A 13074-nucleotide genomic window follows, 5' to 3' on the forward strand; every position below is an offset into this window, starting at 1 on the left:
AATGACCTATTTCAATCTTGGGAAGAGATGATATTTGATTACAGAATATTCAGAATTTGAGGGGACAATTAATAAAGCCATATCAGGGCCAGTGTGCATGAGCTATACCAAATTCTCCTATTTTGTCACTTGGAATGTATCTGGACAGATTCAGAAGAATTTAGGTAATTGATGTAATAACTAGGTATATAGGATTCCTGAGTAGAAAATTTTGCAGATTCTTCTTTCTAAAACATCTTTAATGTTTCCCTGAAGCAAACTGAATACCTTTAAGTAGGAAAAGTATATATGTACACACACACACACACACACACAAATTATCATCAGGTTGCCTTAACCTGGTTAATTGTAAATGACATATTTTTGGTGCACATGAGTATTTAAGAATACTGTCACTTGGTTGCCTTTGGATAGAATACAAAGAGCAATTGGCATAGAATTGTGTTTTGCTACAAGGATATACCAGATGTTTAAATAGTCATAAGAACTTTCTTCAGGACCAAGAAGTCCACAGTGTGTAGATGGTCTCTAATACATAAAGCCAAGTACATTATGCAGAGCAAATGCAGACACTGCTAATCATAAACTTCTAGATACATACAGCTAGGTAATGCATTGAGAGCATTCTACCCTTCAACCCCCAAACCTGCAATGAGGACCTTTGGTCAAATTTACTGTGAAAGTCAAGTTTGGCTTAACCAGTCTTTCATCAATATATTTTTTTCTAGAATGTATTTATTAGAGCAACTATAATCTCCTATAGGACCAAAAGGTATGCTTTCTTACCTAACTTTTTTTGAGTTCACCTTTTGTTCTATTTAGTAGAATTTATCTACCGGTTCAGCCAACCCTCACAGCCAAGGGGAATTGCGTGCAAGGACTAACTCCGTAAGAATTACCAGCTCAGAGTGAATGAAGGTTCAGAGTCAGCAAAGCGAGAGCTCAGTGAACACAAATCAAATAGAAAAGGCAAGATTGTTTTCCCTCTTGGCTTATACCACTCTTCTTTGTACTAACACTCGTTGGATATTCCTTGGTGGGTTGTTCGTTTGTTTGCTTTGTGATCTGCAGCTTGGGAATATATTAAGTACATTCTGTATGGAGCAGCTTGGCCAGTGACAACCAACATGTGTTTTCCCTTTTCTTGGGTCTTCTCCACAGTAAAAGTAAAATGTGAATTGTGTTCCTGACAAAGGGAGGGATAATTCAAGGGAGGAAAAAGCTACAAGAGAATTGGTGATCAGAAAATAGAAGTAAAACCCTTGTGTGGTCTTATTCATTTGCTTCCTCTTCATTCCAGTTCTCTGACCTACTTTGCCAGTAATGATTTATTTTCCACACCAGAAGATCACAAAACCCTGGTGTGAGGTCCAGTCTGCAATTAACCATAAGTATACAAGCTCCTCATCCATTAGGAGATGAAGTTTTCTCCCAGTTGGGCATCATTTACATCACCAATGAGGTGGCACATTTCAAGGGCTAGTAAAAAGAGGTGTCTATCTTCATTTTGTTTCACATTAGATGTAGACAGAAGTCATACACATACTATGTTAAAAATCAGGAGAGTGCCAAGGTACCAATAACCAGCAAGTTCCTTTTTTACTTAAAAGCTAGTGTATGTTCTCATACCCAACATTTCTCCAGTCCCTTAAAGTACCTTTAGTGAATTACCACTGTATTAGCATTGCTATCTCTTGGTGTGCACACATCCATCATGGCAAATCCAGACCCACACATCTTTACAGCTCTGCAATCTGCATTTGAAAGAAGAGAGTCAGCTCTTTCAGAAGGATGGAAGAAACCATAAATCAATGAGGTTTCTGTCATAACAGTAACCCAATATTTTGAACGGGCTTGCAATTCACAGCCTTCCACCTAACACTGAAATTGGAGCTGGCCCTCAATAATAAGCTGAAGTTTCTTTAATAATATTTCATACAGATCACAGGTGATTTAAGGACAAGAAGCAAGTCTTGTCCATTGTGTACCCACAGCACTATGATCAGTGTTTAAAACATAGAAGGTCATTAATAATTATTGTGGAATTGAATGGAATTTGCTGATACTCAGCACCAAAAATTATTTTTCAATTTGGGCAATTTATAATACCTTTACATTCTCTTGTTATACTTCATCTAGCTAGCCAGTAGAATTTTACTTAGGAGACAGTGAATAAATTATACTGAAACTTTTCTTCCAAGTGGAATTGAATTTACTTCACAAAATCATTATTTTTTAATCTGAGCATTCTACAAAGGGTGATCCTAATGTGAAGGGGAAAAAAAAAATACCACAGCATCCCTGAATATAGATCCAACACTCAAGTCAGCTAATGAAATAGGACCCCATAGAGATTGATGCTGTGACTGAAGAATACAATATTTTTTTTCTTTCTTAGAAAGTAGAAAATCTAATTACCTTCAAGTTTCTCACATTTGAGCCATACTACAAATGAGTTGTGTCCAGGTACAGAAAAACCAACAATATTTTATTTATAACCTTATTTTTTAGTTTTTGAACTACAAATTCTGGTTCTAGAGTTGTTTAAAAGATCATGGGTTTTATAGATGCTCATATGTAAATTAATCTGTTGTTTGCTTACTTTTTTTCGCTTTTTTCTTTTTTTTTTTTTTTCCTTTTTTTGCTTTGCCATTGAATGGTTCTCTTCATAAATACAGAACAGGTCATTACATGAAAAATATAAGATCTTGCATTTTTTATCTCGTTCTCTCTTAAAAATCTATTTCTAATATTGCATTCCCCATTGGACTACTTGATAAGGGCATGAGGAAAAAAAAAAAGAAAGGGAGAAAAAATGAAAGAAAGACAAAATAGACTGGATCTCACCACTAGAATTCACCATAAAAATCTCAAAGTGTAACAGAATTCTTACAAAATTTCCTAGGCCAGTTCTTTAGGGACTTGAGATGTCCTATGAAAAATATGGCAACTGGGGAAGGCAGGGATGAAATGTGGGAAAATAGTAAATAAGTGCAGCAAAAACAGGTTCTGAGGAATACACATAATTTTGTCGGCTTTAGATCACAATAGAATTTTTAATAAATAAATTTCTTTTCTTTTTTGTTTTTTTTGTAAAGACACTTTTTTGAAACAGTAGATTTAGCCCAGTCATTTGTGTCATTTTTAATAAACTGTCTTTTTTTTTATTGTTTGTTTTCTGTAACTCTGTAAATGTTTTAGATTTGAGTCTCTTGTACATTGTCTTTAGAGTTCATTCGGATCAATAACGGTTCATGCACTGAACTGTGTATTGAATTTATTGTGTTAACTGTTGTTGTGTGGTTGAAAGGAGATTTGTAAGAGTTATAGTGGTTTAGGTGCTCATGCTCGATAGCAGGCATGGGCAGGTGGCTTTCCATGGGTGTGTCTCCTGTAATCTCATCATCGACATTAATGATTTCAACAGTCCTTGTAGGGGCATGATGGTTTTGCCGATGATGCTGCTTCCTCATCTTGTAGAAAATGACCAGCATCACTGCAGCCATGAGTGTAATGGCCACAAAACAGCCAATGATGATTTTGGTGGTCTTCATGACCTCATCAATTCCTGGGATCCCACTGTTTATATCGGTCACTGGGATGGTGAATGTTTTTTCTGTTGACCTTGTGCTCTGTGGCGTGAGAGAGGTGGTCACATTGGTGGTCTCCCAGTCGATCACTGGAGTGGGGCCCACGTTGTTATCTGTGGTCCGTGCCTCATCCTGAGAAGGTTCCATAGTCTCTACTGTGACGGTTGAAAAGTAAGAGAAGGGAGTAGTGGTTGCTGCAGTAACATTCAGGGTGGCTGAAGCAGTGGTATTTCCAACAGAATTACTCACCATACACGTGTACATGCCCGTATCTTGCACGGTTACATTCGTGAAATTTAATGTGCCATCACTGAGCACAGCTATCCTCACTTTGTATGCCCCATGTGTCATGACCGTTCCATTTGGAGTAATCCAAGATACAGAGGTCAGAGACGTGGAGGCCCGACATTTCAGCTCAGCTGCCATGCCCTCAGTGACATTGAGATCTGCTGGGGGCTCCACAATCACAGGAGCATAGCATGTGAAATAATTCTGGTCAAGCTCCCCGATGTACCTCCCTTTCAGATTGGGAGGGGTGTTACACCGAGCACAACAAGCTGTGTTGGAGGGGGCCATGTCTTTTATCCACCAGCTGAGCCAAAGTATGTCACAGTTACAGTTCCAAGGGTTGTGATGTAAGTGTATCCGCTCTAGATGATGCAAGGGTGTGAAGAGGTCATGAGGCAATAATGTTAGATTGTTGTGTGCCAGGTTTATCTCCACTAGTGACTGAAGGTTATCAAAGGCATTCCGTTCAATCACTTGAATCTGGGACTGTATCATCCACAGTTTTTGAAGGTGCATCAGTCCCTGGAAAGAGCCAGGCCTGATGGCTGACAAATGATTCCCAGAAAGATCCAGCTCATCTAGTTTTATGAGAGGCGTAAGGTTAGGGATTTCACGGAGGTTGCACATGGCAAGGTTCAAATACCTCAAGTTGGACAGACCTTCAAAGGCACCTTCTGAGATATATGAAAGCCTTTTCAATTCCCCTAAGTCTAGTCGGCGCAAAGAAGGGATTCTGTTAAAAGCATAAGAAGGAATGCTTTCAATGGGGTTGTTTCTCAACCAGAGCTCCTTCAGTTTAGACAAATATACAAAAGCTCCATTTGGGATGGTGGTAAGACGATTGTCAAAGAGTTCCAGAGTATTGAGGTTTGCCAGACCATTGAAGGCCCCAATCTCAATTGTTCTAATATGATTCCTACTCAGTTGTAGGATTTCCAGGTGCCTCAAGTGCTTGAAGCTATTCACTTTGATGATCTGGATTTGGTTCTCATGGAGGTTCAGCAGTCGAGTGTTGGTGGAGATGCCATCTGGAACCTCACGTAGGTTTTTCCGGACGCAAATCACCTTGCTGAACTGGTTGCTGCAGGAGCAGACAGAAGGGCAGGTTTGAGCCCGCACCAGACCAGCCACCACAAGAAGTTGAAGAGCCAGCAGCACCACAAGCAGGGGGTCGAATAGGGCCCTGTTAAACCTAGGACCTATCATTATCTGCTGTGGATGTAAGGTCATCTTGTTCAACATTCATAATTTATCTTGTGTTGGTCCTTCTGGAGTTCAAATAGTCTGCAATATAAGAGAAAAAAAGTATTAGCTCTCCTCCAAATGCCTTTCTGGAACAATGTCAGTGATGCAGTGTATCAGCTAAAGCCATCATTTCTCAGACTAAGGAAACAACAAATCTAACATCCCTTATTGAGTGATGTAGTTCATGTTTATACAGAAAATGTTTCTGTACTGCAAATTAGCCATCATCCACAGTGCATATCCATCAGATATGCAATCACAGAGAGATGGAAGCATGAGCTGAAACACCTTACTATAGTGTTTACCAACCAAGTATGATTTTAATGCATATATGAGATGTACCCCAACAACAGGCTCAATGTCCAAACCGGATTTGACAAGTCAGAAAACAGGATTTGGGGCTATACCCAACAAACTAAAAGCTCCCTTGCAAAATTAGCAATAGTTGGATTTTACTGAGGGCTACTTTATGTGCCAGGCATCATGGGATATAGACTTACCAACCTATCCAGGAATGGCTACAGAATTTTCAGGGCCCTGCACAAAATGAAACTGGGAGATGGCTTGTTCAAAATTATGAAGAATTTCAAATCCATAACAATAGAGCATTAACCAAGCATGGGCCCTTCTAAGAATGGGGCTCTTTTCAATTGCATCGATTGTGTTTCCTGATCCTTTCTTGTCCTCACAACACTCCTCTGAAGGAGAAATTTAATCATAGAGAAAGTAACATGCATGAAGTCATAAGGTTAGTAAGTACAGAACCAGGGCTCACACACTCATCTGACTGGTCCAAGAGCATATGATTTCAAATACTCCATGCAAGAGTTTCTGGGAGAATGACGGCAAGGCAAAATAGTTTTTCCCAACGAATTTCTTTAAAATATTGTTTTTTGGGGGGTGACCTCATCTATAAACCCTGGCAACTTGACTTACAATACCTGTGAAGATATAATGAAACAGTGGCATGCACAAACATACATAAACTTTTGAAGATTCTCATGAACTGAAACTCATTATAAGATAGCTAACTTCTACCTATAGACAGACATAAGACAAATTAAGTCATTTCCATAATATATAATTTTTAGGTACAGAGAATACCTGAATATAAAAGAAGTACTATTTATCTTGGGTCCCTACTCCTACTGATTTTAAGTAGATTTGTGGGAAGGGAAATAAAATAACTCACTTTCTGCATTTTTCCCAGCACAATGAGGTATTTTAAAGGATCTTGGGCTACCCATTGTTTGTCCCACTCAGCTGGCTTATTATGAACTGGGACCCGTGTAATGACTTCTTCCAAATCTCTCATCTCAATTTAATAAATAGAGTCTCTTCTATAAATTCTTGGAAATAAATGAAAAAGGCAATGGGGGATCACTACGTTCCAATTCAAAAAGGCACTAGTTTAGTACTTATTATGAGTCATTTTGGACAAGTTACTTGTCTTCTTTTTATGACTTGCAAAATAGGAATAACAGTATCACATACTTCTTGGTGTTGTGAGGGTAAAATTAGTTAATGTAGATAAAGGGCTTAGAATAATGCTTATCACATTGTAAAAGCTCAGTAATGTTAGATTTTATTATTATTATTGTTAGCATTATTATGATTACTATTTTTGTTGTTGTTCTTACACAGACATGTTGTCGAGTACTGGGTATATAAAGATGAAGAATATAATCCTTACGCCTGAGGTAAATATAATTCAAAACATGAGACAGATAGGCAAACAAATGAAGTACAATAATATATGTTCATTGGTATGAGACCAGGCCACACCGGCACAAGGGCACTGATATCAGCTCAGCTCAATTTGTGCTAGTAAATCAGAGGATTTTCAAAGAAGAGGATCATCTGATCTAGGTTTTATAGAAGTTGAAGTTAAAAAAAAATAAAGCATTTTAGGCAAGGACCAACTTGAGCCAAGATAAGGACACATAAAAGATGCTAGTACATCCAGGGAACAGTAAAAAAAGTTCCCTGAGGCAGGAGAATGGAGGGCCTGGGAAAGAGACTTACTTCTTTCTTCAGGGCTGTTGCAACTTTTGATTGACCTTTCACACAATCTAGCACTATGATCATTAGCCCCTGGGTCTGTTTTCCCCACTAGCCTATGAACACCATGAAGACAGAGGCTGTGTCTGATGGTTTTTTTCAGCCCACTGCCAACTCAGTACCTGGCACACTGTAGGCACTAAATAATGGCTGTTGCAAATGTGCAAAAACAGTTAATATATCATTACAACTATTTGTGTATGTGTTGCAATCGGGACCAGTATGTTAACCATGACTTTCTATTTTGTATATTTTCTGATGTTTTGATATTCAGGGCTTTGCTGTTTCAGAGAGACTTCTCCAAGGGCTAGGCAATTTGGGAAAGATAGTAAAGAACTTTCCTGAAAGCATGCCTTTCATATTCAAACCAATCAACCTGAAGCCTATGCCCCAAACTACCTCCTTATTCAGGATCTCCCAGCGCTCTTATACTTGGACCACTCTCCCTCTGCCCTGATGAATCCAGCACTAGAATCAGGCACCTAGGGACAGCCTCTACACCCCAGAATCCACTAAAATTATTCATACTAGCCAAATGCAACCTGCTTCCCCTGCCTTCTCTCAAAAACCAACCCATGAAAAAGGCTCTTGCTCAGATTTTCACTTGTTCCTTCTACCCTCTGGTGACCCTGTTGCTTACTTGTGTGGCCCCTCTGTGGCTTGGCTTGCTCCCTCCTCTCTGGAACTATAAATAAAAAATATATCCCTTCAATGACAATTGTCTTCTGATTTGTTTGTCCCATCATATCGAAATAATAATCAAATCTACATTTTAAAACAACTAATTACTAAATAGCAGGGCCCTGCTCACCTTATTAATTTTGTTGAGGCATTTAAAGGTCTATTCTATTGTCCCATTTATACTGTGGCAATAATGTGTTTGATACGCTTCTCACCCTGAGTTAGATTAGGAGTTATTTTTTACTGTAAATTTAAACATGACCTTCAAGACCCTTGTAGATTTCCATTTAAATAGAACCCTACATAAATTTCCAGTGATCATGACCTCTGAAAATGTTTTATTAACATTATTTGATGTAGTTTTATACACTCTACTCTCTCCAACATGCACTTTTTAAGTTAATTGGGCATTAAAAAACAGCATATAAAATATCTGATACATTAACTGGTGTTTTTTTTTTCTTAATTTTGTTTATTTTATTTATTTTGAGAGAGACAGAGACAGCAGAGAAGGGGAGGAGAAAAAAGAGAGAAAGAGAATCTCAAGCAGGGTCCGCACTGTCAGTGCAGAGCCCAACTTTGGAGTTGAATCCATGAACCATGAGATCATGACCTGAGCCAAAACCAAGAATCAGACACTTAACTGACTGAGCCACCCAGGTGTCCCTAACTGGTGTTTTCAGGTTGGGGTCCCAGGGTCCTGCTCCTCTATTTCATCTCCCACCTCCCACCCTATGACTCTTAGAATCCTAGGGACTCTGGCAACATAGGTTGAAATAACTTATTGACTAGAAATAGTACAGAAGTGAAGATGGGAAGTCCTTTGCTTAAGATAAGCCATTTGTTACCCTTATTTCTTTAAACTAAGAAATAGCAAAAGGCATCCATGTCCTGTAATCAAGGGAGAAGACTTAAGAGACTTCCTAAATTTAAATGTCTTCTTAAACTTCCAGGACTCAACAATTGGGAAAGTTATTTCAAGTCTCTTAATTCACTTTCCCCATCTGTAAAAGGGGGAAACCACTGTTATCTACTCAAAAGGCTTTTGTTGGTACTCACATAATATATGGATATAAATACAGATACAGATATAGATATAGGTAGAGATATATAGATATACATGTAAAGTTAACAGCTCATAATAAGCAATATACCATAAATATTTAAAACATACTGAAAATAAAAATAAAACGATGGGACACTCAGTTTCTTTTTCTTATATAAGAATAACATATATCTTATTAAAAGTTATGGTAAGGATCAACTGCAATGATGGAAGTATGCTTTCATTTGCAAATACAATGCATTTCTCTTAATTGTAGAGTATGTCTCTCCTTTTTCAATCCCCAGGCTGTATTTTCTATTTCTTGCTTACTTCAAGTTCTTTTTGCTATAGCTATTAATGAGATTTCCTATAAATCAGTCATAAGTAACGATTTATGAATTATAGCTGGTTCAAAGCTAATTTATAACCCATAGAAAATAACGCTTGGTACATGCACTGAATCAAATAAACCGCTATCAACAAAAGCTTTTCTATTTTAAAATCTAAATTATGTTACTTTACATTAAAAGCCATGTTTCAACATCTCTTTCATAAGATGTTTTTATCCCATCAAAAAGAAATCAATTTAAAAGAACATGCTATCCATTACAATGTCCTCTGACAGCATTTATTTACAAATTGATCTGTTTGGGTTTGGAATTCAATGATAATACTTTTAGCCTTGTCCCAGAGGATATTCTGACTTTGTCAACAGACCTTTCTTCTTTCCCTACCCATGCTTCAGTGCACTGGGACACGGGGTGCTTTAGTCAGCACAGTATCATTGCTCAGTTAGCATAAACTGTGTTTACATTTTTGAACTAGTTTGGAAACCAGGAGAAAGAAAGTTGAATATAAAGGTTAGCCACAACCAACCTTCACCTGCAGGCCACACACTCACAGCCATGTGTATCTTTAACAACCCTCCTCCCCCAAATACTGAGAACCAAAACCACTTACCCCACACTCAGCCTGGACACTGAGACCTCCAAACCATATCTTCCTACTGACATAAACATGACTTTGCTCTTCCATTATCTTTATTAGCATCTCTATCTTTTTTGGGTGGGACTCTACTGTCCAAGCAAATGGTTTCGTTGTCCCTCTAGGAACCTCTCAAAGATCCATCAGTTCTATCATGGAAACCATTTAGTAGCAGAGTGTACTCTAAGATTCTTTGAATTTCTTGCCTCTGCCGCTATTTTCACCAATCCTGGATTGCTGTACCATAATTCTTACTCAGTCCTAATCATCTTCCCACACTGAAAATTCTTCTTGAATCAGACTTTCATTTCTCCATAAATTCTGATCTAATTTTCACCACTCTACTCAAAGATATTCCCAAACCCTTGGAAGACAGCTATCTCCCTTAACATAGTAAGCAATAAACTCACTCTGTCTTTTCAATAGGTTGTGTTGGTAATATTTGGGGAGTCAGCTTTTTTTATACCACTAAAGATAGATTATTCATTTAACTGTGCTTGAACCTCTCTCTCTCTTCAGATTTGTTGCCTACCCAACATCCTAATCCTTTACTCTAGAAAATTTTGTTCAGGAAACTTCAGTCCCATCTTAGAAAAATCATAAGACTATATTATCTGTTTTGGGAGACACTGACCCAGGACTGGGAGGTAAAGAGAATTTGATTTAAGCTAGGCCTAGACAAACTTTCTGTAAAGAGCCAGATAGTAAATATTTTAGGCTTGGCAGGCCATATGGTTTCCTCTTGTAACTACTCTCTGCCATTATAGCCTGAAAATAGGTATAGAGAAAGGTAAATGAATGGAAATGGGCGTATTCCAATTAAACTCTTAATGAGCGCTGAAATTTGAATTTTCACATATCTCAAAATATTATTCTTAACACTTATTCTAACTATGTAAAAAAAAAAATTCTTATCTCCCAGGGCTAACTTTTGGACTATAGTTTATGTAAATAAATATTGGTTGTACCATCTCTGTTGCCAGAGACTGGATAGGTCTGGACATATGACACAATTTGGCTAATGAGATATAAGACGAAGTCAGCTGAGGGGGTTGTGGGAATTTATTTTCTCCCACTAATAAAAAGAAATATATGGGGAAGAAATAGTTCTTTATTCTGTTTCTGGATATTGTTGTGAGTACATGATGCCTAGAGTTGCTGAAGCCATCTTGTGGCCAAGAAAGGAGGAAGCCTGAGAATAAAGATGTTATGCCAAGGAAGGAAAATGGAAAGAGGGGAAGAATTTATATTCTTGAAATCTGTGATGGGCAGCTTAACTAATGAATCCTGTTACTATCTTTCTTCTATATTTTCTTATTATATAAAATAATTAGTTTCTCATAGTATGAATATTTAACTTTTTTTTTCTGATTCCTTACAGCCAAACCTAGCTTGATACTTAGATATTCATTCTCCTTTCTCCCTCTCCCCTTGCTTCTCTCTCTCTCTCCTTTTTTCTCTTGATATCTCCCCTTTCTGAAACCAATAGCAAAGCGAAAACAAGTGAAAAATTCTGATTTCTTATAATTAATTCATTCATTATAAATCTGAGACCTACCAAAAGAAACAAAGTAAGCTGAGGTAACAAGATTTGCTTATTAGAAAAGAAGTGAGGCTTATCCCTATCATGCTAAGAAGGGTTTTTCTACTACAGTCATTTCTCTGGATAACACTGAAGTTTATTATTATTATTTTTAATTAATTAATTTATTTTGAGAGAGCAAGGAGGGGAGAGGCAGAGAGAGAGAGAATCCTAAGCAGGCTCTGTGGTATTAGAGCAGAGCCCAATATGGAGCTGGAGCCCACAAGCTGTGAGATCATGACCTGAGCCGAAACCAAGAGTCAGATGCTTAACCGACTGAGCCAGCCAGGTGCCCCCAGATAACTCTAAATTTTAAAGAGTGCTAGAATACACTGGAGAAGGAAAAAAAGACCTTAAGTAACATCATTGTCAAAAGTAGCTATATCTCCAAGTCAAAATTATTTTACAAAGATTTTCTAATATAGTTCATTTTTTTCCCACTTGAAAACCAACTTTGTAAATCTGTTGAGTTTTCTCTACTCTTTATACAGGAGCATGTGGCTCTGCAGATTTTTGGGGAGAAGAACATTTTTGTAACTATGCCTTGGGCTGACCCTCTAGGCAAATGTAATGTAAATAATACAACATTTAAATGGCTCTAACCCAGGGACTCAACTTGTCAGGTCAACAGGAGATTCTTTGGTTGAACACACTGACCTGGCAATGTTTCTAGGGAATTGTAAGAAATAAAGATTGAAGAAGAAGAAGAAGATGATGATGATGATACCTGAGTCTACATTGTCATTTTTCTAGAATACTTATCTGGCTTATAGTAAAAGAATACATATGTTTGGTGTTTAGAGGTGACAGCATGACAAAATTATTAGATGAGAAGAAACAGAGTATTGTATTTAAAGAAGCAGATCAAAAAAAAAACAAAAAACAAAAACAAAAAAACCTTGTTGGCCAACATGTTACTATCATTTGGACAGTATAATCAGGATTATCAGAATGAAATTGGCCAGGCCTTCTAGAACGTTATAATCTTGTTGGAGCTATAATACAAAGGTATACATACATATAAAAAATGAAAAGTGTACACCTATGTATTTTAAGTATTAACACAAATCAACAAATTCAGCATTTAAATGCCATAAAGCATTGTCAGAAATCACATATAATCAGAGACGGTTTTAAGAAGAGGATTTGTAATTTTATGTAGGTCTTTAAGGGGACATAAACTTGCATGGAAGCAGTATGGTGGTGGAAGAGATAAGAGATTACTTGTAGAAACAGAGTAGGAGCATGAAATGAAAGGAAACTGACTTGGTAGAAGGAGAGGACTTATGCTGCAGACAAGCCTGGCAGAAGTTTGGATTCACTTCAATAAAGAGATTTAGGAAGAAACTGTCATGCCCTTATGTGGGAAAGGGTTTGATGAGAGATAAGAGAGCACTCTTTCAGAATGATCTGTCCTTGTGTGTAAAAGAAATTGGAGACAAGAATAGTTGATGGAAAAGTCCTATGACTTTAATAATCGACATTCCTAGCATTACTTTAAAACTGAATGAAACTGATCTTCAATCTTCAATCTGATGATCTGACTACTGAGATATGTACAGGTTGAAATTAGTCAGCCCTAGTTGAAATCCATAAAG

General features: G+C 37.5%; 1 protein-coding gene across 3 annotated transcripts in view; it reads right to left on the bottom strand.

Moving 5' to 3' along the window:
- Window positions 1-2179: 2179 nt before the first annotated feature.
- The window catches only part of LRRC4C (leucine rich repeat containing 4C), a 171648-nt gene continuing 160753 nt past the window's right edge, over window positions 2180-13074 (bottom strand). For all 3 annotated transcript variants that reach the window (XM_077762300.1, XM_077762298.1, XM_077762297.1), the window contains one exon: window positions 2180-5162. In XM_077762300.1, coding sequence (XP_077618426.1) covers window positions 3198-5120 — 1923 coding nt within the window. In that variant the 5' untranslated portion in view covers window positions 5121-5162 and the 3' untranslated portion in view covers window positions 2180-3197. The remainder of the gene's footprint in view (window positions 5163-13074) is intronic.

Source organism: Crocuta crocuta, unplaced genomic scaffold (assembly GCF_008692635.1).
Source record: "Crocuta crocuta isolate KB4526 unplaced genomic scaffold, BGI_CrCroc_1.0 scaffold34, whole genome shotgun sequence".
In the NCBI taxonomy this organism is placed as follows: Eukaryota; Metazoa; Chordata; class Mammalia; order Carnivora; family Hyaenidae; genus Crocuta; species Crocuta crocuta.